Source organism: Zootoca vivipara, chromosome 2 (genome assembly GCF_963506605.1).
Source record: "Zootoca vivipara chromosome 2, rZooViv1.1, whole genome shotgun sequence".
Lineage (NCBI taxonomy): Eukaryota > Metazoa > Chordata > Lepidosauria > Squamata > Lacertidae > Zootoca > Zootoca vivipara.
In genome coordinates, this window is record NC_083277.1 from 50513417 (window position 1) to 50540613 (window position 27197).

The window sequence follows — 27197 nt, forward strand, 5'->3', positions numbered from 1 at the left end:
AACAGCATACCTGCAATCCCCGCTGCCAAAAAAATGCTCAACCCTCTGGAACACTTTGAAGGTGCACAGAGTGCTGGAGAGGAGAGAGGGGGGAAAGATCCATTGTGCAAAGGGAAACCTGTTGCACAAGTGGAATGGCAGTGTTGGGTACAACCCATAAACTTTTGTTGTCATTGGTACAAATGGAAGGTTGCACTGCTGCATGTTCTATCTGCTGAACATGTTGTATGTTTATTGGTCAGACGATTGGTGTGTCATGTAAAAAATATTTATGTGCCAAATAGCTGGAGCAGTTTCCACATTTATCCCTTTCAGCAGACACCAGGTCAAAAGATACCAGATTTTCAGCTTGTAGTGTCCTAACAAAACCTCAGTACTAGTTTTTTGCATGCCCAGTGATTCCTTTGGCATCATATACTACTCCCAAAGTTACGTGGATAGCCATAGTTGACATTCTAACATTGCAAAAGCATGTTAATAAACACTCATTTTCAGGCATACTGGTTTTTGTATTATATATTTGGATATTCACATAGGGAAACTATTGGAGGCATTGATGGGTTAAGCAAGTACCTGAGAATACAGACAGGGATAAGTGCTACTGTACATGAAATTACACTAATGATTTAATATTCTAGTACAGTTCTAGCTCTGACTGGTTTGTGGGATGCAAAGGGTTAAGTGCAGTCAAGTCACAACAATCCCTAGATAGTCCACTTGGAGGACTGAGGAGGAGGATATGACTAAGCGTAGTTTCCTCTTCCTTCACATGCAAATGAGTTGAGGAAGTGGCAGATAAATCCTGAAGGAAACAGCCATTTTCCCTCTCTTGGACCAGACCTCTTGGACTACACACATCTTAGTGAGTCTCTCCCTCAAGGCCTCCAGCCTAGAGAGAGAGATGAGATGGAGTCTCACTTCTTATAAGTGAACTTCACAATGTATATATTACCTTTTAACTAAGCAAGTCTACCTCTTGAGTGTGCTGTACCTCGAGATGCTTGTAAGTAAACATCTTTTATACTTTTAAGAGCATTGTGTTGTGTCTTTTCTTTTAAGAGGGAAAAAGGGGAAATACCAGGAAAATACACTTTATTTTAGTGGCTTAAATCAAGCCTGCGCAAACGTTCTTCTGCTGTGTATTTTGCAAAAGGGGAATGTTTTACTCTGCTAAAGTTTTGTGCTTGCTAGCGCAAGCGGGGATAGGATATATTAAACAATATCTCCTCATCCACATTCCTGAACATTCCCACATAGGGTTATTGCGGCCCAGAGTTGCGTATTTTGTGTATTTTTGAAGGATTGATTTGGATTGTGATTTTGAACTCTGTAGGATTTTTCCAGTTAGGATTTCCTGGTTGAGCACATGGTCTCTTTGTTCTGCAGTGTGCTTGGGGGATTAACTACCCCTCCCCTCCCTCAGAGTTTACAGCACTGAGAAAGCTCAGAGGTAGTGAAGATATTTTTGAGATTTTGAATTTGATTTTTGAAAGATTTTTGAATTTTGGAAATTTTTGAAGTTTTAAGATGGCAAGCTCCAGTTTTGATAGTGAGGCAAGACCAAGTTTTATGCTGCTGGATGACAATAATTTTGTGCAGTGGAAGCAGCGCGTTTTAGTTTATCTTGCTGCTAGGCGTGTTCTGCAGGCCATTAAGGAAGAAAAGCCTACAGGAACCGATGCAGAAGCTTTAGCTAAGATAGAAGCTTGGAGTATTAAAAATGATGAAGCCAAGCACATAATTTTGAGCAGTTTGAGGAATGAGCATCTATCAATGATAAATTTTGAAGATGATGCATCTAAGATCCTAGAGGACATTGAACGCATTTATGCACAATCTACAGAGAGTTCCTATAGATACTTGTTGGATAAGTTACTCAAGTTGAAGATGAATTCTAGAGAAGAGTTTACAGAGCATTTTAAGAATTTTTCTGAGATTGTTCAAAGAATTGCCCTTACTCCCAGAGCCTTTGATGATGTGACTAAAGTAACGTTTATGCTTGCATCATTGGGACCTACGTTTGCTCCATTTAAAAGTATAATGGATCACACAAAGGATTTAACTTTTAATGAGCTTATCAACCATTTAAGAGAGGAATGCAGAGATAGCCTTGATTCTCAAGAAAGGAATCCAAGGAGGAAGGATAGCAGCTATGCATCCAAGCATTTTGGAAAGTCCAGACAGACATCTAGAGAAATAATTTGTTTTAAATGCAATGGGAAAAACCACATAGCAAGGAACTGCAAGAGTCAAAATGGGGATAAAGTTGAATCCCACCCCTCAAAACCACAAGGTGTTAAGAAGGGGAGTCATGAGCAAACCATGTTGATGCAGGAGAGGAGTTTAGCTGTCCAGGATTGTGAAAATAAGCGCAATAAGTGGATTCTTGACAGTGGAGCGAGTTCTCATTTCTGTTATGAAAAGGAGTATTTTAATGAGATTAATGGGGATGAAACCTCTGAAATTGAGATTGCTGATGGCAACATTGTAAAGGCAATTGGTTCAGGAACTGTGAATTTGAAATTCAACGTAGATCATGAAACAATTAATACTAAGATAACTGAAGTTAAGTTTGCACCAAAGCTTAATTGCAACTTACTCAGCGTGTCCAGTTTGGACAGGAAAGGTTTTAAAATTACATTTGAAAAAGGACAATGTATTGTGACTAAGCATGATGAAGTTTATGTTCAAGGCACACTAAAGGATGGTGTATATGAGCTTAATGTTTCAGAGAACCAGCAGAACCAGTCTGCAAAGGTGGCGCAACCAAGTCAAAAGGACGAAGGAAGTCTGGAACTCTGGCACAAGAGACTTGGACACAGAGACACCAACGTTATTCTGGAACTACAGAAAGGTGATCTTGTGAGAGGTCTGCAGGTAAAGCAAAGCAACACAAATACACCAACATCAAAATGTATAACTTGTGTTAGTGAGAAAGCAACTAAACCTTCTTTCCCACGTTGTGCAGAGAAGAGAAGCACTAAAGTATTGGACATTGTCCATACAGATCTATGTGGACCAATGAATGTGTCTTCTCTAGGAGGTAATAAATATATTTTGATATTTTTGGACGATTTCTCGAGATTCTGCGTAGCCTACTTTATCAAGGAGAAGAGTGAGACAGTGGAATTGTTCAGGGACTATCTTAACATGGTCAAGAACAAGTTCCAGCGAGCCCCTTCCATTTTAATGTCCGATAATGGTGGGGAATTTTGTTCACATGAGATGCAGGCCGTCATGGCTAGAGAAGGCATATCACACGTGACCACAGTTGCCTACACACCCCAACAAAACTCAATTGCAGAGAGGAAATTTAGATCCATTTTGGAAATGACAAGGTGCATGCTAAAGGAAGCTAACTTGTCACACAGGCTGTGGGGTGAAGCGGCTCGTTGCTCAGTCTATCTTCAGAACAGACTGCCCACAAAAGGCGCAGAGCGCACACCATTTGAACTTTGGCATGGAAAAGCCCCAAATTTGTCACATATACGTGTATTTGGAAGTTTGTGCTACTATCATGTGCCCAAGGAGCACAGACACAAACTTGATTCCAGAGCGAAGGCAGGGATCCTAGTTGGGTACGCTTCTGGAGGAAAAGGATATAGAGTCTTGGATCCGCAAACTGGCAAGACAAGTTCGCAGCATGTAATTTACTTCGATGAGCAAGGCAAAGTTGATACAAAGGACACTGCCATTGATTGTTCCAAGGAGCCACAGGATGAGGAATTTGTGATTTTTCCTTTTGAACCAATACAAAGTACTAATCCAACTTCTAGTGTCGTAGCACCCCCTATAGGTGACACCCGAGAAGACGTGGAGGTCCAGGCCCCTGGCAGCACCAGAGACGAAGATGATGACGAGCAGCTGTATGGGGATATGCCACTGCTGGAGGAGGATGAGGAAGCTGATGCGGTCGAAAGACCAGAGGTCAGACGCTCATCCAGAACCAACAGAGGTGTTCCACCATTACGGCTGTCCTACCTTACAAGGTCGGCGTCTCCACAGGAACCTTCCAAATGGGAAGAGATAGAGAGGATGCCACCAGATGAAGCCAGTCTCTGGAGGAAAGCTGCTCAGGAGGAGATAGATGCACTTCATCGGAACAGGACCTGGACACTCACAGAACTACCTCCTGGTAAGGAAGCAATTGGAAGTAAATGGGTGTTCAAGGTTAAAAAGGGTTCAGAAGGGGAGGTGCAACGCTACAAAGCTAGGCTTGTGGCACAAGGTTTTTCCCAGAAGTATGGAGAGGATTACGATCAAGTGTTTGCACCGACAGTTCGATACAGCAGTGTCAGACTACTTTTAAGTATTGCAGCATCTAAGCAAATGTCAGTTTACCATATTGACATTGCGACAGCCTTTCTTCACGGCGAAATTTCTGAGCAGATTTATATGAAGCAGCCCAAAGGTTTCATTAAACCAAATGAGGCACATCTAGTGTGCAAGCTGCAGAAAGGACTTTATGGTTTGAAGCAAGCAGCGAGGGCTTGGAACCAGAAACTCCATGAGATGCTGGTGCAGCTTGGGTACAAGCAAGGGACTGCTGATAAGTGCTTGTACACCAAACAAAGGAATGGACAGTTTTCGTACATTTTAGCCTTTGTTGACGACCTTTTAATTTCTACGTCAAATGAGAAAGACTATAAAGACATAGTCAAACACCTCAACAGGGAAGTAGAGGTCAAGGAACTTGGAAAAGTGAAATACTACTTGGGAATTCAAGTTGAGAGAGAAGAGGATGGATCGTTCTTACTCAGCCAAAGGCAAAAGATAACTGAACTGATTGAAAGCATGCAGATGCAGGACGCACACCCAGTTGCGACACCGATGGCCACAGACTTCTTGAAGAATCAACAAGGTTCGAAGTTGCTGCCAAACAACACGCAATACAGGTCAGCGGTCGGCAAACTTTTGTATTTGGTTACCACATGCAGACCTGACCTGGCAAGTGCAGTGGGGATCCTAAGTAGGAAAGTAAGTTGTCCCACTGAGCATGATTGGGCTGGAGTTAAGAGGGTTGTTCGTTATCTAAAGGGAACCATGGACTGTAAATTAAAACTGCCAGCTGTCAGAGACCCTAAACTGCTTGGGTACACTGATGCGGATTGGGCTGGGGACAATAAGGATTATAAATCCACAAGTGGCTATGTTTTTATGTATGGGGACGGAGCTATTGCATGGGGCAGCTATAAACAGAAATGTGTAGCTTTATCGTCCACAGAATCTGAGTACATTGCGGCTTCGGAAGCTTGCAGAGAGATCCCCTGGCTGGATCAGCTCCTGAAGGACTTTGGCGTGCCAAGAACGGGACCTGTCAGCTTGATGGAGGACAATCAGAGCAGTATGAAGCTGACACAAAGTGAAAAGTTCCTTGCACGCACCAAACACATTGGGGTCAGGTACCACTACATACGCCAGGTGATCGAGGATGGACTTGTTGAAATGTGTTACTGCAACACTGACCAGATGACTGCAGATGTCCTAACAAAGCCCCTGCCAAGAGAGAAGTTCCAGGATCTTCGTGGCAAGCTGGGACTCTTGGGTGGTTGATTAAAGTTATTTATGTATGTTTTTGTGTATGTTGTGAATTGCCTGAGAAGGGGTTTGTGGGATGCAAAGGGTTAAGTGCAGTCAAGTCACAACAATCCCTAGATAGTCCACTTGGAGGACTGAGGAGGAGGATATGACTAAGCGTAGTTTCCTCTTCCTTCACATGCAAATGAGTTGAGGAAGTGGCAGATAAATCCTGAAGGAAACAGCCATTTTCCCTCTCTTGGACCAGACCTCTTGGACTACACACATCTTAGTGAGTCTCTCCCTCAAGGCCTCCAGCCTAGAGAGAGAGATGAGATGGAGTCTCACTTCTTATAAGTGAACTTCACAATGTATATATTACCTTTTAACTAAGCAAGTCTACCTCTTGAGTGTGCTGTACCTCGAGATGCTTGTAAGTAAACATCTTTTATACTTTTAAGAGCATTGTGTTGTGTCTTTTCTTTTAAGAGGGAAAAAGGGGAAATACCAGGAAAATACACTTTATTTTAGTGGCTTAAATCAAGCCTGCGCAAACGTTCTTCTGCTGTGTATTTTGCAAAAGGGGAATGTTTTACTCTGCTAAAGTTTTGTGCTTGCTAGCGCAAGCGGGGATAGGATATATTAAACAATATCTCCTCATCCACATTCCTGAACATTCCCACATGGTTTGGACCTCTATATCCTCTTAAAGTAGAATTATGCTTCCTTTTTTAAAGTATTTATGAACCTAAGGTTTATGCTGAGGTAAACTAGGTGATTCCCCAAGGACACATGGGGAGCAAAGTTCCTGGGTATACTTTAAAAATCATTTAAAATAAATCCATATGAAAGTAGTGACTCAATGTCTGCATCACATTACCCGTTACTCATGGAGCAGTAGGTTAAAACCGAACGTGCTTGTACAGTGGAGTATTCTAGAAAATGGCACCACTGGCTAGCTAGAATTCCAAACAAGAGCACTTACGGTAGGTTTGTACTTGTGATATACTAACAGTGAACTCATCTGGATTTTGTCGTAAATCCAATTTACAACACTATTGCTTACAAGTCCCACCTAGTAAAGACATAGAATTTTGATGTAATTGTGGGTTAATCCCAAAGTGTGTGTAGGAATTGAGTCGTATTTGGATGCACATTCTGCTGAACGCAGCAAAATTTACTTCGGAGTAAACATTATGTAGGATTGGAGTGCAATCCAATGCGCACAAAGGCCCACAGCATGATGTCAAAGAACAAGAGAGCAACCCTTTCATAGAATCATAGAGTTGGAAGAGACCACAAGGACCATCCAGTCCAACCCCCTGCCAAGCAGGAAACACCATCAAAGCATTAAACTTTCAAAGCAGAGGAGAGACATTTACCCTGAACTGTAAAAAATAATAATCATGCTCCAAAGTAAGTTCCCACCCCCTCACCAAGGTTCAGGTTAAGGCAGTGGTTCCCAAACTGGTCCGCAATAATATTCAAATTTCATTCCGGTGGTCTGTGACACGTCCGCATTATATATCCATATTGATTTTTAAAGCTACAGTTTTATTGCTTCTTATATTGTATTTTTGCTGCATTACAATTTGAATTCTTTGGAATTAAAGTTGTAATGGAATAAAATAACAACATAAGAAGCAAGCAGCAATGAAAACATTTGAGAATCGTTACAATCGGAGAATCCGTTACAATCCATCGCTACAAGAAGCAACGTCAACCAAAAGAGTTCAGTAGAACTGAAGCCAAGACTCTCGGCTACTTTCAAGTGGTCCGTGAGAAACAAAAGCTTGGGAACCCGTGATCTGCCGGAATCAGCGACAGTAGCGGCATGTCAGACGTTTGGCGGGACGAAAGCGGGTTCAAACCAACCCACCCGCGCGAGACAGGCGCCAAGAAATTAAATAGAACAGCGAGAGACCGGTACATAACATAGGCGCATGCGCAAATCAAGGAATGTTGCCCGGCTCCAAGATGGCCGCTGCAGCGACCAGGATCACTACCATAGAAAGCAAGGCGCTCTTTTTTGTCTTTTTCTTTCCCTTCCCCACCGAAGGAGGGTGCTCTCTATGGTCTCCGGAGGCTTTGTAGCTCTATCTCTATGGCATCGACTGCCGCGTCCTTGCGGTTGGCGGGCGGGGGGCGGCTTCCGTAGCCCCCCCCCCGTGGCGGTCACGGGGCCCTGCGACGATGCCCGTCGGCGAGTACGCTTTCGTGAGGCCCGTGGGGAAAGGCAGCTACGGGGAAGTGAGCCTGGTGAGGCACCGGCAGGACAACAAACAGGTACGGAGGGCAGCGGCGCGAGGGGAGGGTCTGTCTGTCTGCCTGCCTGCCTGCTTGGAGAGGAGGGCGCAGGGCGGGCTCGGAGGGGGTCTGAAACGGGGTCGGGCAGCAGGGCAGCATTGACTATGACTTGGTGAAAGCAGCGCGGGTGAACATCCAGGAGGTGTTGGGCTGCCTCTCTCTTGCCCTCCGTGCCCGTTCTCCATGCTGGATGGACTGACGGGAGTTGGGAGTCCAACACACCTGAAGGGCCGCAGGTTTCCCACCCGTCAGGCAAAGATAGAAGAAGAATCTTTATTTGCATCAGCCATTAGGCATAGCAATAAAATAAAATAAAACGTACAGTGAAGATAGAGGTAAAAGGTTAACTATAGAAAATATATTAGATCTTACTCTAATTGCCTCCGCTTTTTTTAAAAAAAACACCTTGCAGTTTTTGCTATCATCTTGATCTGCTAGAGAAAGGACATGGTAGCAATGGTTGAGCGACCTGGTAGAGGGGTAGTAACCTCATTCCTCAATCAGGCAAAATATAGTTGCTGAACAAGAGTGGCAGTAAAAGGAGGGGAAACCCCAGTGAGGAGGGTTGTTGTGTTGTATTGAGCGTTTGTGATTCATTACATATTTCGCAGGAGTTAAGCAGCTGAAAATCTGACAGTTGTTGCATTTCGAGGATGTTGTGTTGACATTCTTTTATACTTTCATTTCCATCTTGCACCTTGTCGGTTAAGTTGCAAAAACATCTCTTCAACATAAGCTACATCTGGGGACCTTCTTGGATCTGATGATACCACAGAGATTTATTAAATGAATGTAGCATTCATTTATAACATATTCTAAGTCAATTACAAAAATATATTCCCCCCCTGAAATGCCCAGCCTATGGAACAATTGCATGGATTCTAACAGTGCAATCCTATGCATGTCTTTTCAGAGGCAAGTCTGACTGTATTCATAACAAGGGTATGAGATTTCAGCCTATGAGAGTCGGTGCAACTGGATTGGGGCCAATGCCTTCAGCCTTGGGATCAAAGGGTACAAACATATTTTTAAACATTCTGATCCAAAACACTTTGGCCTCAATCCAGAAAACGTTAGCAGTGCTTCAAGTTATGTTGACATTAGTTGGACAACTTACGGTAGTTGCAGTTAGCTTAAACTCTGTTGATTATAACAGTACAAGTAATTGGATTCTCTGGACTGAGCTAGTATGAGGATAAAAGTTCAATTAAAATTAGTTGGACTTCTACAGAGTAGGCTTGCATGCTCGATTTTTAAGCCTACTAAATATACTTGTGATTGTTTTTAACTTCAAAACTTTTTTTTCCATTTCTGCAGTATGTTATCAAAAGGCTGAACCTTAAACATGCCTCGAGTCGTGAGAGAAAATCAGCAGAACAAGAGGCCCAGCTGCTGTCTCAGCTAAAGCATCCTAATATAGTCACTTATAGGGAGTCCTGGGAAGGGGAAGATGGCCTCCTATACATTGTCATGGGCTTCTGTGAAGGAGGGGACCTATATCATAAGCTGAAAGAACAGAAAGGAAAGCTTTTGCCTGAAAGTCAGGTGGTGGAATGGTTTGTTCAGATTGCAATGGCTTTGCAGGTAATAATAATAATAATATTTATACCCTGCCCATCTTGCTGGGTTTCCCCAGCCACTCTGGGTGGTTTACAGCATATCTAAAAACATAATAAAAACATCAAGTGTTAAAAACCTCCTGATACAGGGCTGCCTTCAGATGTCTTCTAAAAGTTGTGTAATTCTTTATCTCCTTAACATCTGAAGGGAGGGCGTTCCACAGGAAAGGCGCCACTACCGAGAAGGCCCTCTGCCTGGTTCCCTGTAACTTTGCTTCTCACAGTGAGGGAACCAGCTGAAGGCCCTCGGGGGTAACGTAACTTTACATCTGAAACGGTTTATTCTTACTTTCTCTCTTAAATTTAAATAAACCTTTCCTAGAATTTTGGCATGACTTGAACCTCTTTTAGATTGTAATCTTTTAATAAGATATAGCAACGTAGTAGGTAAATGTATTATTGCCACCTTTGCATGCTTCTAATAAATATAGAATCTATCTTTTCTATAACATCCTGGTTGTTTTACCGTAGTAGTACCGTATGTGTGTAGAAGAGAAAAGTGTGGAGTCTTTCAAATATTCTTGGGTAGTCTTGAACCAGTTAGACCAGGAGTAGCTAACCTTTTTTTTTACTTGAGGGCCACATTCAGCCTTTGTGGGCCACAAGCCATCGTTAGGTTGAGCCACCTCCAGTCACATGCACATGCTCTCTTCTCAGTTGATCCATGCAGATTAGCTAAGGAAGGAAGTTATTGTTCCCTCCCCACTCATCAAATGATGGGCCTGATGACCAGTAGGGAAGCATTTTGCCTCTCCATTAGGGAGCTAAGTTGTGCAAAGGTGTTGAAAACTCTCCACCCACTTCAGTGCTGCGTCTACTTTAAATTATTTTCCAGATGTTGGACTCCAACTCCCATTAACCTAAGCCAGCATGGTCAATCATCTAGAGACCATGCAAAAAAAATTGGCTGTGGCATCACTTTTTTACTTTTTTCTTTAGTAGACACAGCACCGAAGGGGGTGAGAGCCACACTCACTGATGGGGATGAGAAGGGACGGGGCAAGAATTCCTTCTTCATCAGACCTGCAGAGGTCAGCTGAAAAGAGAGTTGTGGTTTAAAGCATCTGGAGGCACCCAGTTGGGGAAGGCTGATTTAATGTCCGCTGCTCTTCTCCACCCCCTCCCCGAAAAACTCAAGAGTGGCATGCACAAGAGAATTTCTTTTTATGCATGCAGTAACTCCGTGAGGTAACCTAGGTTGTGAGTTAGAGATTTGTAAATACTGTTATGTTATTTTTCAGTATTTGCACGAAAGGCACATTCTGCACAGAGATCTCAAAACTCAGAATGTATTCCTGACACGTTCAAATATCATCAAAGTGGGAGATCTGGGAATAGCTAGAGTGTTGGAAAATCAGTATGACATGGCTAGTACTCTCATTGGCACACCTTACTACATGAGCCCTGAGCTGTTCTCTAACAAGCCTTACAATTATAAGGTAAAGTATATTATGTGTTGTTATTATGAACTCATTCTCCAAGCTGCAACATGGTTTTAAGTTTGCTCAGAAGTAGACCAATGAATTCAATGATGCTTCTACTTTTGGATTTGACAGCAAGCTAAGAGATGTACCTGAAAACCAACTTACAGTAGTTCTTCTTTTGAGTGGCTATTAAAACCACAGGAATTCTAAGTCTTTACATCTAAATTGATGAATGAGAGCTTGAAATAAGGTTCAAGGTAGTACACTAATTGCCATTTATATTTATATGAGAAATACTGTACAATTCAGGCAAAGTATCCAGCTGCCTTAAAACTTTTACATGTCATTTAAAAATTGGCTGGTGTATGCATCATGTGTTCACAAGAATCCAGTGTCCTTTCCCAGCTAAGCAAAAGCAATTCCTTCCTCCACTATCTATTTTCTTTGATAAAACAAAGATTCCATTTGTTCATAAGCTGTACCTCTCTGTTAGAAGATACCTTAGTGAAACAAATTGACCACAATCCAGAAGCCTACATGTGCTTGTGCCTCCATTTCCAAGTTGTGAAATGGCCTGCTAATGTGTTGTCTGATTCTGTTTTAAAGGACCTTTAGAACACATGTTTTCTCTGCTTTTGCTTTTAGTCTGATGTTTGGGCTTTGGGCTGTTGTGCCTATGAAATGGCCACACTGAAGCACGCCTTCAATGCTAAAGATATGAACTCCTTAGTATATCGAATTATTGAAGGAAAGGTAACATTCCTTTATCATTTTTGCTACGCTAATTGTGGGCCACTATCCATACTTGCTGAAGACGCACACATTTCCATATGTGCAAGAATTTCCCTGTCGCCTTGTATGTTGCAAAAAACTGCGTGTAGACTAGCTAATAATCTATTATCTAAGGACATAATGGATATAAACTGTACTGCTGAAGAAAGGAAAATGCTTTCCTTTTCAGTGTAGAATCCCTGGGATATCCTCAAGCACCACATGTGCAGTAAGTTCTCAGCACGTTTAACAAAAGTCCCATTTGATTAAAAACCCAGTCTTAAATGTAAGGATAGAGTGTGTGTGCTTTCTTGTTGTTTGATGTGTGATATGAATGCATGCTGATGTTAAGGAAACCTGAAAATTAACGTCTTTTTAAATCCACCAGTAGTGTTATGTTAACTGGTCTATTAAACTCATTCTAAGACATCCTGCGGGTGGAAGCTGTGGCTCTCTAGATGTTGTTAGCCTGCAGCTCCCATCACGCTTGACTGTTGGCCATGCTGGCTGGGGCTGATGATAGTTGGAGACCAAGAGTATCTAGAGGGCCACAGGTTTCCCATCCGTGCTTTAAATCATTACTTTAGTGGCAGTCATTCTATCAGGCTGCAGTGCAGCGAAAGAGGAGCAAAGTCACCATTGCTTCTGTTGCAATACCAGCTGCCTTTGACTGTAAGAGAGGAGTCCAGCCAGCACAGTAATGATTCTGCTCACCCTCACTGTCCGTGGTACCATTAGTATCTGCATAGAGCAGGAATGTTCTCAGGGATGCTGTACAAGGAGTCCAGCTCTTGTTATTAAGCCACATTCAGTAATAATTCTTTTTCAATGACTCGCCTAACTATTCGTGAGTGACACAGATCATATAAATAAACAGGAAAGATTGAATCCTTCAGAATGCAGATGGTTTTCTTAAGTGACGCCAATCAGCTGAGGCAACCCACGTATACCAAAGTTACCTTGCTAGCATGAAAGCGATAAGCATAAGAACAAATTTTTTTTAGATTTTGATGATAAATAGTAATAGAAGCAATAGTCTGCAAGATCATCATTAAAATGTGTGTCATGTCAAATTGTGGCTTAGTGAGAAGAAGCAAGTGCATAGGTACTTAGAACAAAAATTGTAGCTGCTTTACTTGTCTCCTGGTCCTGGTGCTGCTGTGCTACTCTGAGCTAAGCCATGGTTTGGCTTATCATTAGGTGCATACCCAGGTTCCTGGTTTGTCTCCCTCAAACAAACTACAAGCATAAAGTGTGACAAACCAAGAGCATGGGTTTGCACATAATGCAAACCATGGCTTAGCCTGGGTAGCATGGCAGCACCAAGAGAGGAATGTAACAACTTTGGTTTTCATGGTGGATATTCACTGGAAGCACTGTAAGAACTCCCATTTACACTAGACCTCTCCTTCATGCTCTGCATACTGTCCTAAGTGTTCAAAACTTGATCTCTGCTAGGCACAACCATCCAGAAGCTTGCTTGCCTGCAGTTTTATGGTAGGAGACCAACAACACAGTTTTCTCCTAGACTGGCTGTTTTCTCTCTCACAGATACTCTGGCCATCAAATATCATTGAGAAATAATGGCGAATAGCCAGCCAGATCTGTTTCGGAAGGCTGAATGGCTGCCTTGGGCTACTCTGTCTTTTGCCAGGCAGCTCCCCAGATCCTGCATCCCGGCAGTGCTATTTCAAATGCATGTGATCCTCCCTGATCCAATATTTTTGTAGTATGACACACTAAAAGGTGTGGCCCACACCATGCAAAGGATAAGTGCCACATGAGCGCAATAATACAGTACACATTGTCCCCCAGTTGAGAAAGAGCAGCCTACAGGCAGTGACAAAAGCAGCAGTAATCCATGTGCATGTGAGAGTCAACTTTGAAGTTCCCTACCCTAAGAAACCAGTTGAATGGTTGCTACAGCCAGCTGGAGCATTCCAGCCCTGCTTTGCAGGCTGCTTGATGAATGCGATGTGCATTTTCTGAAGAAACGCTGCCTTTTAGAAAGGCACATCCAAGGCTTGCGTTATATCTGAATGACTGATATGATGACATGAATGGACTTCATCATGGGGGTTTCCCCATCATAACTTTATTACCAGCCAAAGAAGTCCCATAAAGTTAGTTTTGCTTCTCTTAACAGCTGCCACCCATGCCAAAAGATTACAGCATGCACTTGAAAGAGCTAATAAGAACAATGCTTAGTAAAAAGCCAGAGGAGAGGCCCAGTGTGAGAAGCGTCCTAAGGCAACCCTACATCAAGCACCAAATCTCTCTGTTTTTGGAAGCTACAAAGGCGTAAGAAATGTTTAAATGACAAATTACATTGTGCAAGGAGTTCAATGCAGTTGTTGGAATAGCTGGGGTTTTTTTGTTGTTGATTATGGGGTTTCTGTAATGTGTAGCACAGGGGTGGCTAACCTGTGGCCAAAATGAACAGAAATATTCATGGATGATAGATGCGTCAAAGGATATTAGAAATGACAAGCCAAATGTAGCATTTGTGACTGGTTCTGATTACTTCTGATTGCTGGATGTCAGGAACAAGCGAGCCATGTCCTGTGATGCATGGCATCTATCTGGTCACCGTTGGGATGTTAGGCTGGTTGCAGTCTTGATCTTGGTTACATTCTTATAGGTGGACTACCTAAAGCTTATCTACATCCATATATTGATATGGATATGGATATATGGCAAGCAGTATAGGTGTTTGTTGCATGTGTCGTGCTTTCAGAAAGTACTCTAAAAGCATACATAGGGACTGGATGCAATCTTGATTTGTTGCAAGACAATACTTCCTCAAATCTTTTAATCCTGTAGTTTCCTTAATGTTTGCATTTCTTACTTTTGCCTTGAAGGAAAACAGCCAAAAATCATAAGAAAATGACTGAAGTCAAACCCCAGAGCTCCTCAGGAAATGCTGAATTGAAAAATGGAAATGTAACACCCCAGAAGCTTCCTAATGAACATTCCAGGAAATCTAAAAGGGTGAGTTAGATTTTAGTCTTTAACTCGACTTGGAGGGCTGGATCCAGAGTTAAATGGAGACACTGCTGGATGGGATGAGTTATGGTGCAGGGGGCTGAATATAAGGGGGGGAGGTGCAGCTGGAAAATTGGACAAAGGTACCTTTCAGCAGCTGGAGCAGGCTCTCCTGTCATCTTCAGGCATTTCTGGATCCAGCCATTTTGCATGGGATAAAAAATATATATATTGGGCTCTTGAAATTCCATTTGAGTAAAATAGTTAATGGGATTGGTATATTAATTCTATTTTTGTTTGTTTCTTCATTTTAATTACAGAATGAAGAGAAATGTTTAATCCATAATAAAACCTTTCAGGTTTCTTCCTCGAACAAACTGGCACCCGAGCCTGAAAAAAGTGCAAACACAAATGGGTTGAACAGCACGGACATGTCAGTGGCAACAATGAGCAAAGTGGACATAGTTATTGTTCCGTTGGAAAAGAGGAACTCTGAAAGCAAACAGCCACTTGCGGGAACGTTCACGGGGGATAAAAAGCCCCGTAGTTCAAGTATGCCCAGTGAAGCAGAGTCTGAAATAGGAATAAACGCACCACAGTGTAAGGAAGAAAGGTTGCAGAGCATTACAAATCCATGTCTGGAAACTGTAGCTATTAAAAAGGGTGTTATTGATACCACAGCTGATGGTGATGATACCATGAAACTTCTGCAACCTGTTTCAGAGATCCCAGACACGAATGATAAAGTAATTATTTTATCTTATAATACAGAGGAATGTAATAGAAGCTGCCAAGTTATTGGAAATAGGACCAGCAACTAACAGCACTGGGCTTTTGTCAGTAATTGATCTAGGATGCAGCTACACTAGCTCTTTGTTTCAGATAAGGCAGCTGCAGAACTCTTGCACAGCACAAGGGTGGTTGGAGGAAGTGGAATTGAGGGCAAAATGTTTTCGTGACCATGAATGACTTTACATTTGTGCTACAATTTATTATCATTTTATATACCATTTAATGCCAAAAAAAGGCTTCTAAACAGATGATAGGTTTGCATGCTGGTGTTGCAGAATGGTCTGTCTTCACTTTCTAGACATAGGCATAGTTGATACAGCTAGAGGTTGTCTATTTTTAGGATCATGGTGTTTGAGAATAGTGCTAATCTTTATACCAGAGTTCTGCTTCCAAATAAGACAGGTATGGTTCAAGCGTGTATGTATGTGGGGAGAGGGCAGGGAGGAGGGAGGAGACATTTCCCTTGGACCTGGAGATCCAGAGGGACTTGGCTTGGGCTGCACACCCATTGGAAAACAATGAAGTGAAATGGTTTGCTGTCTGAGGATGTTATTTGCACACCTATTTGCCTGTCTTTATACAGGGTGTCCCTGTCTCGTGAGACTCACTGGTGCTAATTGGAAGCAGTGTTAGAACAGAACAAGCCAGGTCCCTATCTAGCCCAGGTGGGGAAGAAGACAGAGGAGTGATACCTGTGTCTTTCCTGGGCTCAGAGAAGTGACACTTGAATACTATGTAGCCAACCACTCCTCCTACCCCTTCTACTGTATTTTACACTACAATTTGCTTGTTTGTTTTGCTAATGTTTACACCACACTTTTAGCTAGTATTATGATTGGTAAAAATTTAATGAAAATGCAGTAAATTCTCTTTCCAGGGTCTGGATTCTACCGACAAACTTCTAGCACCATTTGTGCCTGTAGAAGTTCTGGTAAATAGTCAATTTTTTTGGTTCTGCAAGGCATGTGAAATTAAAACCGGTGGCTTCTTTTGGAAAATTGTTCTACAAATGAATGTAAAATGTCTGGGTGGCTACATAAATGCTGTTGACTACATAAATGAATGTTGTAGGTTTGGTTATGAGGATGAGAAAAAGGTGATAGTTATGGGTCCCTGATAGCACTTTTCAAATGTGTGTATACTTTGGATTGTAAGAAGAACCCTTCTGGGTCAGGTCAGTTGCCCATCTGGTTGAGCATCCTGTTCTCACAGTAGGCAACTGAATGCCTCTGGGAAGCCTGATGAGTGCAACAGCGCTCTCCCTTCTTGCAATTCCTAGCAACTGGTATTCAGACATACATGCTGTATTTGGCAGTGGAGCCCAGAGTATACTTGTCATAGTTAGTACCATAGTCATTGATAGCTGTGTCCTCATTTTGAATCTGGAAAACATATACAAAGTATTTTGGGTTTATTCTTAGGCTGAAGCCTCCTTCAGAAGTTTGGGAGAAGCTAACAGTGCAGTTCAAAATGAAAGCACCCCCCGTTTTCAGCCCCAGGGATCTGTTCACGAGCCTTCTCTGTCACGACAGCAACGGCAGAAAAAAAGAGAGCAACTTGAGGTATGTTCAGAGAGGGTGAAAAAGAGATAACACTCCTTAATTAAAATGCAACTGCTTTTTACTTTCTATTGGCACCTCTAGATTCATTATGTTTTAAAAGAGTATGCTTTTTCAAATGGCAAAGAAGTGTCTCAGCTTTTTTAGAAGTGTTGCTATGGTCAACTGGGTAACAGAATACCCATGCTGATAATATACAGTATATTAAAAAAAAAGAATACCCATGCTGATAATATACAGTAAATTGTTATGCTTTCTGCAATGTACAGAATTAGATTGTTGGTGTACAAAAAGTGGAGCTGAACTACCTTCCTGATTGTTTGTATTGACTTAGTCAATACTATACTTACTATAGAGGAATCCTTATGTCCAGCCTTGAAGGATGAGTGCTTTTATAGCTAACCGCTTAGCAGAAAAAAACAGTGTTTTTACATAGCTGCTTTTTCTCCCTTTAAGGATACAGGTCCTCGACCATTGCCTGCTGCTCCTGACATGAATGCAAAGACAAGAGGAGACAACACAGACAAGCAGGATGCTGCAGTTACAAGGGCTATAAACAGACCTGGAAGCACCGAAGTGACAGCTTCTAAGGTTTGCTACAGACACATTTTTAGCATATTAATGCTACCTGTTTTTCTTTGAAGCCTCACATTCAGCATTTTTTCAATGCATAGGCTAAAGTGTACTTACTTTGCCATCACAGATCTGTAAACCTGCTTAGTACAGGGTTGGCAAACTTCTTTTATAGTAAAGAAGGCGGGGGATTCTTTTCCGGAAGGGCTTTATCAACCTTGTAGAATAAGTCAGTGGAGAAAAGGTAGTGAACTATTGACTGTCTTGGAAACTTCAGTTTTCAGTTATGTTTTAGATATCCACTGGTCAATTATGACAGACTACAAAGCCACGTATATTGATGCTGATATCACTGTTACTTATTTTAAAGGATCGACCATTGTCAGCACGAGAGAGGAGGAGACTAAAGCAATCTCAGGAAGACATGCTTCCTTTCGGTAACTGACTTCTTTGCCCTTTTTAAGCATATGGTGCAGTTTCTTATCTATAACATATCTTCATTGCAATCATTGCCCAAAGTGTATCTTAACAAATAAATGGGTGTAACTGAGACAGAACACCCTCGCACCAAATTTTCATGGCTGCTCAGTTATAAGTATGTTTTTAAAGGTAGAGATGCCAGGTCATAATTGGCAGGGATGGGGATCAAACATCCAAATTTGCATTTGGTCAGAGCATAAATGACAGAGGTGTAGCCATGTCAGCCTGTTTGCAGCAGAAAAGGAAGGAAGAAAAGAGTCTGGTGGCTTTTTAAAAATACTAGCAAATTTGTTGTGGCATGGTGTCAGATGCAGGAAGTGTATCCAAGAGATTAGCTTCTTAAATCAGTAAATGGTGGTGATTTTGAAAGACTCTGAACTAGTTTCTGTTGCATATCATCAATATGAAATCCAGGCAAATGTCTGTGAAGACCTAGGACTGTAATAATTAAGCATGTTCAAGCTCAGAATTTAACATAACTGGCCATAGCCACTCAGGTGTGGAATTCCCTACATTTTGAAGTCCAGTGCTCTACCTTGCTTGCCTCTTTTTAAAGAAATGGGCTGATTTACTTTAAAGCGTCCCAGGTTTTCACAAGTTAACATCTTTGTGCTGTGTATTTTGCTTTCCAAGTATGCTGCTGTCTTATTTTAACTTTTTATTTTCCATTTTTCGTTATAAACCACTTTGAGTGTGTTGGCAGAAAGGTAGCATGTGAATGAATGTGAATAGTGAAAATAAGAGTAGATTCTAAATGCTTTTAATTTACAACTTTTCAGGGCCTGCTGCAAGAAGAGCTTCTCACAGTGCAGCTATAGAAACAAAACTTCCAGAAGATGGTCATGTCCAAATTGCTCACATTTCCTCAGAGCTTGGAATCTGTGAGGTAAGCAGAAATCATGTATTTGCAACATTCAAAGTTGCTGGCTTTCAAAGCTGTCACTCACATGCTTTACAGCACTACAAGGGCCTTCACATGGAGGTATTTCCAAACAGACTGGATTGTATTAGAAAGCATTTCCTGCTAGGAATGTTGAATTCTATTGCCATTGACTGTTGTCAAACTCACTTTTAAAAACCTGTGCAAAACAACCTTATCCTGAAAAATACACTAGATGATTTGGCACATGCGGCTTGTGACACAGTTTGGCCCAATCGGTGTTGGAAGAGTCAATGCAACTCAAAAAAGAAACCTTGCTCTTGTAGCAGTAGCACTAACATCTACAAAAATGAGAAGCCTTTTCCATTATCACAATGATTTTGTGCACCTGATTTGAACAGGTTCTGGATACCACTTTCCACAAATGTATATTCTGTTATTAACATCTAAAAAGGTTCCAAGCCAGTGTTCCTTTACAGAATATGGCAAGAATTGTATACACCCCCCTGAAATGGATGCCCTTTTGCAAGAAGAGATATTGGGGGACTGTGCTACTGTTTTGTCTAGTTTCTTGTGCTTGAAATACATGTTTTGGCTTCAACAGACAAAGAGCTTAATTGGTTGCTCTACTGAAGATGAACTAAGCTCTTCCACCAGCTCCACAGAGAGATCAGATGGAGACAGTAAAGAAGGGTAAGGCTTCTCCCTTAACCGTAGACATTCAGTGTATTTGTGCTAGTTTGCATTTCTCAGTGCAGAAAGTATTGATCTGATGTGCAGAGATCTTTCCTATTCTAATTAATTCAAGAGGGTTCTGAAAACTTCTCTGTGTGAAAGAAACAAGCAGAAGGTTCATGTTTGGGTTATACTATCAGAGAAACTGAGTGCAGCTGGCTTAAACTGGTTGTTATCTCTCTCTGTCAGGGTCATGCTGACTATAATAATAGGCCAGAAGGAGCCCGGGTTTTCACTTTCTCTCTCTATCTCTTTTCCTTCTGGTGTGGTGTTCTGTATGCTTAGTGTTAAGGTTTAGACCAGGCTTCCTCAACCTTGGCCCTCCAGATGTTTTTGGCCTACAACTCCCATAATCCCTAGCTAGCAGGACCAGTGGTCAGGGATGATGGGAACTGTAGTCTCAAAACATCTGGAGGGCCGAGGTTGAGGAAGCCTAGTTTAGACTTATTATTGTAGGTTTAAGTTAAGTCTGCTGCAACTAGATTTCTTATGGACAGTGCAAATCCTGAATGTATTAGATTATGTACATTTGCCTTCAGTAGCAGTAAAGCTCTGCTGGATGAAATACAATAGCCTCTGGTCTAGTTTTTGGGAATCCTGCAATGTGTTTAAGTTGTTACTCTGCTAACTATACTTTGGAAGCTACTCTGGATCAATATTGAGTAGAATTTCATGACAATTTGTGCATCTGTGTACCACAGCCACACAGATGGCAGATCATCCTGCCCTTTCTTCAAGACTCAGGGAAATGTTTCTCTAATTTAGCTTCAGGAAGCATTAAAGATTCTTCGATATAAAATGGTTTTTTAAAAAGATTTTCAGATAATTCTTTTTGCTGTTCTTTAAATAAGAATTCCAATGCTTATCACACTGCTCCTGATCATGTGCTTCAGTGTTTTACAAGGACCAACCCACTTCCTGCAGCCATTCACCTACTTCTCAAAAAAGAAGAAGCTTTTGAACACATTTCAAGTGGTTTTTTTTAAAAAAGTTGTACAATAAAAGTGGGATACATACATTAAAGAAAATACATGCCCTGATTTAATAGCATAATTTTGTGTGTTGCTAGTCGAATTAAGATCCTTCATGCCAATGTACTTTCTTCTGCTGATTTTTGTTTTTGAGAATTTTTAAAAATTAATTTAATCTGCCTTGGTAACCTTTACCTTAAACACAACCCTCTTAATCCTGGGGAAACCCTTTTCCCAGTATGGCACTCCATCACATGCATCGCTGGGATCTAAGGATTAGACAGCTCAAACTGTTGTTATTAAAGCAGTTGTGAATTTCCTGGTTTAAATCTCATCTTCCCTATAAAGTCATTAGGCAGCCCTTAAGCAAGTCATTCTTTCCTCTTTTCCGCCCCCACTCCCTATTCCCTTATCTGCTTTTCCCTACATCTGCTATATTGTTTGACCTTTATATAAGGTTGCAAGTATTACTAGCAGTGTATGTGAAGTGCTTTGAACTTTAAAAAAGCATTAGAGAAATGTTAAGTAGTTCTTCCTCAGTCAGAAAAAATCAGCCTTTCACAAAGGCTATCAGTTCATGCAAGCCAAATCTATTTTCACAAAAATAATGTTCTGGTACATTCCATTTATTCAGTATCCCTTTTCTTTCCATGTCCTGCTTAACTTTTAATCTCTCTGTATCTAGGCTTACTGAGCAAATAATTTCCCATGGGTTTGACACACACTGCATTTCTGCAGATACAGTGGTGCCTCGCTTAACGAATGCCCTGCTTAACGAAATTTCCGCTTAATGAAAGGATTTTTCGAGCGGAGGTTGCCTCGCTAGACAAATTCGTTTTATGAAAAATTCGTCTAGCGAATCGCGGTTTCCCATAGGAATGCATTGAAATTCAATTAATGCGTTCCTATGGGCAAAAAAAAATCCAAAAAAAATCAATGTATTCCTATGGGATTCGCTAGACGAATTTTTCGTTATAAGAAAAGACCCGTGGAACGAATTAAATTTGTCTAGCGAGGCACCACTGTATCCTCTCTTTAAGATATTGGCCCCATTTATATGACACAATAAAACCAGGGGTGGGAACCCTATGCAGCTTGAGGGCCATATGCCATTGGTGGCTGGGACCTGAGGCAAAAGTGCGCAGAGCAGCAAAAGTGAATTTTACCTTTGTACAGGTGGCTAGTTTCAAAATACACTCACATATCCTTCTCCATCCTCTATCCAAACAAGCGAGAGACATTAGGGTTGAAGAACACATTCCAGCCAATTCAGAACACCTGAGGAAGATGCAAAGCAGGGCAAGACAGGGGTGAGGCCTATGGTTTCCCATCTGTGCAGCAAGCCAGAGTGAAGATCCCATTTTGCTCCTTCCTGATAATGAGTATGAGCAAGAAACCATGACTTAAGTGTTACGTCTGAACTAGAGCCAAGGCTTGCACTTGGCTTCCCAATTGTTTGGTTGAGTTAAATAACCCATGATTCTGTCAGTTTGCATTTCTTAGTGCAGAAAGTATCGATCTGATGTGTAGAGATCTTTCCTATTCTAATTAGAAGCTTCTCTGTGTGAAAGAAACTTCATGATGTTTGGGTTATTCCTTCAGAGAAGCTGAGTACAGCTGTCTTAAACTGGTTCTGTTCTCTCTTCTTCAAGGTCATGCTGACTATAAATAAGAGGCCAGAAGGAGCCTGGGTTTCACTTTCTCCTATCTCTTTTCCTTCTGGTGTGGTGTTCTTTACAGTGATACCTCGGGTTAAGAACTTAATTCATTCTGGAGGTCCATTCTTAACCTGAAACTGTTCTTAACCTGAGGTACCACTTTAGCTAATGGGCCTCTCGCCACCGCACATTTTCTGTTCTCATCCTGAAGTAAAGTTCTTAACCCGAGATACTATTTCTGGGTTAGCGGAGTCTGTAACCTGAAGCATCTGTAACCTGAGGTACCACTGTACATAGTTTAAGGTGTTAAGTTTTAGACTTATAAGTTACTGTAAGTTTAAGTTAAGTCTGCTACAACTGGTTTTCTTAAGGACAGTGCGAATCCTGAATGTATTGGATTAGTGACTATTATGCTCATTTGCCGTCAGTAGCAGTAAAGCTCTGCTGGATGAAATAAATTGCCTCTGGTCTATTTTCTGGGAATTCTGCAACGTGTTTAAGTTTTTACTCTTCTAACTATACGTTAGAGTTCTGCTCTAGATAAATATCGAGTAGAACTTCAATGACAGATTCCACTTCAGATGTAATGGTAAGCCAATGATCAGGGTGTGTTGTTCCAGCTCACTGGGGGTGGGGTGGGGGACTGGTATCCTCAAAGTTTGATGTGGGCTTCTTAAAGGAGGGGCTTTCTAATGTGGGGAGAAAGAGAAGAAATAAGGACAAATTAAGGAAAAAGGAAGACGACCAGAATAGAAACAGATCAAGGAAACAAGCAATCTATAAGAATAATAACCTAATACCCCACATGATCTGGAAGCTGTATGCCAGCTCCCTTGGCCAATAACGCGAGATGAGCGTCGCAACCCGAGAGTCGGTCATGACTGCACCTAATGGTCAGGGGTCCAAAAATAAAATAAAATACCCCATTAGTATTAAACAGTTCTTTGTGTAGCCTTAAACCCACTGTTAAAAGTTCCCATAAACTGTGCATTAAAAACTTAAGATGTTTATACCTTTTGCAGAAAAACAAATGAGATGCATGACTTGGTGCAGCTAATGACCCAAACGCTGAAAATGGATAATAAAGAAAATTGTTCACAATCTGCAATACTAGCTCCCGAAACGCAGTTCCGGCTTAATAGGAAATACAAAGACACCCTTAAATTACACGGAAAAGCATCAGAAGAACCAGATGAATTCCAGTTGCAGGAGTTTCCTTCAGGTCTGTATCATGTTTGAAAGTAATCATTCCCAGATTAGGTATTCTGTTGTACCACTGAATTGCAGGAACATTATTTCAATTAGAAATGTTTGCTTATAAAGAGGGGAAATAGGGCTGTTTGCTCCACCTCTTCTGCCTGGAAGCACACAACTGAGCCCTCTAATCCATCCCCTTATTTTAAATGGCAAAAAGCTATGCCCCCTTTAGCAAGACTACAAAATCCAAGCCTCATGTGAGAACAAGGTACTGATGCTGGACTGAGAAAAGTTGTTTGTATAGTGAATCATGAAATTTTAGATCTGAAGTCTGGGAAGTCCTTTAGATGGATATTTGTTTGCACCAGAATAAAAGGGAAAGGGTTCCACCAAGACTCCTACAATTACCATTTAGATTTCTGGCAACTAAAACAAAATAATAGAGAATTAAGAATATCTAATATGTTTCTGCTTATTATTTTAGATGTTCTCTCTGGTCATGAAAAGGTTAGGAGATTGGTCGAGATCTTAAGAGCAGATGTGGTTCAAGGACTTGGAGTGAAGCTTCTAGAGAAGGTGTATGATGTCATGGATGAGGAAGATGAACAGAAAAGAGAAGTATGTTTTTCATATTGCACATTTGGCAACTCTCTTCAACACTGTTTGTTTCTCGTCTAGCATTTAGAAAAGCTAGTCCAGGTATTTCCCAATGACCAACATATATTTCCTTGCACAACTCCTAATAATGTACTATTTTGAAAACAAGCCTGTTTGTCCTACAATTCTTATGCAGGTAACTTTAGTCTGCTAATCCTCCTAATCCAGTTACGATTGAATTCCAGTGATTGAAATTAATGGATGAAGTGTAATCTTATTCCCTCTTACCACTTAACTCAATGGAGCTTCCTTCTGAATAAACTGCAAATTAAAAGTTCACTTTGGGATGTTCTGCCTAACTATGTGATCCTGTTTCAGTGTTAGGGATTCCTAAACCTATGGATATCAATGTTTAGGATGTTATTTAATCGTAGCCTGAATATTTCACACTAGAATCATTTGTGTTTTGAATTACAACACATAAAAGCTTCTTTTTCCCCACCCTGAACAGCTGCATTTGCGGAAGCTCATGGGAGAAAAGTATACTTCTTACAGCATAAAGGCCCGCCATTTAAAATTCTTGGAAGAAAATGTGAAGCTTTGACAGAAACCTCAATTCAGCTATTTCCTTATGAAGAAAAGAGCAAGACTTTATTCAGCAATTTTTACCCGTGGATTTTTATTTTCCTGCACACAACTGATTTGTGGGGTACAATTTTTACTTTACTGATTTGTTACCTGCTGTACAGCTTGTTTAGCTTTATAAATAGCAACATGTTTCTTCCAGGTAAGTGAGTAACAGTGTTTAGGGATTTTTTTTTATACAGGTAGTACATCTTAATATTTTCAGTTTTTTACATATTAAATTATTACCATAAATCTCAAACATCATCAATGATGTTCTTTAAGGTTGCAATCCTGCCGAGGCACAAATAGCCATCCCCACTGATTTGACCAGGTCTTGTATGTTGTTAATCTTGGCTTTCGATGCAAGTGTAGTAAGATTAGGAAAATGCCAAAAATGTTTAGTCAACACCAGCGTAAGCCTGTTGTATCCCATACTTTGAATAAGCCATCTAAGAACAGGTTCTTTATATGTAGATATTGGAAACATTTACTATTGTTGCCACCATAATCATTAAAACTCAGATTAAAAACAAACACCCAGCTTTTGTAGCTACAGTATTTTCTATGCACTCTAAGCAAAATGTCCTTAAAAATGGCCTCTTTGCTAGTTTTTAGTGCTCAACTGCAGTGAGTTAGGATTTTCAATTGAAAGAATGGGGCCAAAAAAGAGAACACTCTTGCTGCTTTTCACATTTCTATCTATGAGAGGGACATAGGAAGCTGCTTTATACCAAGTCAGACCATTGGTCCATCTAGCTCAGTATTGGCTACGCTTGCTGGCAGTGGCTCTCCAGGATTTCAGGCAGGAGTGTCACCCAGCCCTTTCGGGGAGATGCTAGGGAATGCACTTGGGACCTTCTGCTTGAAAGACAGGTGCTACCACTGAGCTCCAGGCCTCCCGCAAGGATGTTGTATGGGCAATACTCAAGAGATTTGCCCACCAAGGGGGATAGGCATAAGAAGACTTCTCCACCACCTCCTTTCCCTGGTAGGTCACAAAAGAATTTCCTCACAAAAGATGACTCTGCCCAATTTTCTATGATCCGCCCCTTCCCCACCCATTCAACCTTTCTTTAGGGGCCGGCCCTGCCCTTACTTTTCTGTGGATAGATTTCTGGATACAACCCAATTTAGATTGGTATAAGCAAGCTTTGAAGTCGCAGAAAACTCAAGTAGAATGCAAAATAAAAAAATTCCTTCAGTAGCACCTTAAAGACCAACTAAGTTTTTATTTTGGTATGAGCTTTCGTGTGCATGCACAAAGCTCATACCAAAATAAAAACTTAGTTGGTCTTTAAGGTGCTACTGAAGGATTTTTTTTTATTTTGCTTCGACTCAGACCAACACGGCTACCTAGTAGAATGAATTGCCATAAAATTTGCTACAAGTGAGGAAACCTAAGTATCTGGGGAAACCCAACCAGATGGGCAGGGTATAAATAATAAAATTATTATTATTATATCTGGCTGATCCATCGCCCTACTTGCTTTTTGCTGCAACAGCATAAATTGGGTCTTATAAAATGGTTTGTCTCCTATAATCTCCCTTGGGACCAGCAAGACAGAAGTAACCCTTTCCTGCTACTGTATTGTTGCTTTGTGTGTGAATGTTTAACTTTAAAAAATGAGGCTAACTTTTGGTAAAATAAAGTACTTTTATCAAAACACTTTCCTTGCTTAGGAAAAACCCAGCTGGTTTTCATCATGCTATCAATTAAAGAAAAGAATGGTTCATATGGTATTTTCCTTCAGCCATAATTACACAGCAAATGTTTCTTCAAGGACTCCTGGCTAGATAAAGCCAAGGGCTAATAATTTGGCTACAAGTTTAGTACCTTAGTATGACTTGGAAGATGGATGTACCTTGAGTACATTACATAGCTGTTTTGTACACAGTTGAATCAGTTGCTTGCTTTTCTATTGGCTCCATTTTTGTCCTGTTCCATGGAGTTAAGTATACACAAACTATTCACAGTACATGCTTGTCTACTTTTTATTTTCATTTCTAAAGTTTTTCATAACCTTTCATGTGACTGACTTGTATACTCAATATAGAGTTTGCAAAACCTGGAATAACTTGGGGTTAGGAAAAGACAATAAAAAGTCTTCATGTGGAAAAAGGATGGAAGAGTTTTCTCAAGCAGTTCAAGAGTCATTCAAAGATTAAAAAAACATTGCTTTTGGATATTTTAAACAATAAGGTACCTCAGAACTATTTGAAAACCATGAAACTTTTAACCCTCAGGAGCTGTAGGTATGTACAATGGCTAAAGGGTTAAATAGGAGGGAAAAAGACATTTCAATATGTTTAACATTTTCAATACCACCACCACTTCAGGCTCAGAATTACACTACATGATGTTACAATGGTCTCTAACAGGCTGCTAAATCTACTTATCTTGGGCCACAGTGAAAATAGATAAAAACCTTCAGTTTTCCATGTTTAAAAGCAGTGTCTGTAAATTAGTAGGTCCAGAAGCAAAAACAATTATGCCACACCCTGCTG

At 41.0% G+C, this 27197-nt stretch overlaps 1 protein-coding gene across 3 annotated transcripts; it reads left to right on the forward strand.

Moving 5' to 3' along the window:
• Positions 1–7494: 7494 nt before the first annotated feature.
• Positions 7495–25891, forward strand: NEK4 (NIMA related kinase 4). Of its 3 annotated transcripts, XM_035106151.2 has the most exons (16): positions 7496–7803; positions 9142–9408; positions 10685–10882; positions 11513–11620; positions 13785–13939; positions 14500–14629; positions 14944–15369; positions 16293–16346; positions 16837–16977; positions 17431–17565; positions 17918–17984; positions 18807–18913; positions 19512–19600; positions 23294–23493; positions 23953–24086; positions 24577–25891. In XM_035106151.2, the coding sequence occupies exons 1-16, from the start codon at positions 7711–7713 to the stop codon at positions 24667–24669; spliced, it is 2397 nt and encodes a 798-aa protein (XP_034962042.2). In that variant the 5' UTR covers positions 7496–7710; the 3' UTR covers positions 24670–25891. The 3 variants fall into 3 exon arrangements, with proteins under 3 accessions (XP_060127490.1, XP_034962043.2, XP_034962042.2); XM_060271507.1 differs by lacking the exon at positions 16293–16346 and having other exon boundaries at positions 7495–7803; XM_035106152.2 differs by lacking the exon at positions 11513–11620 and having other exon boundaries at positions 7495–7803.
• Positions 25892–27197: the final 1306 nt, after the last annotated feature.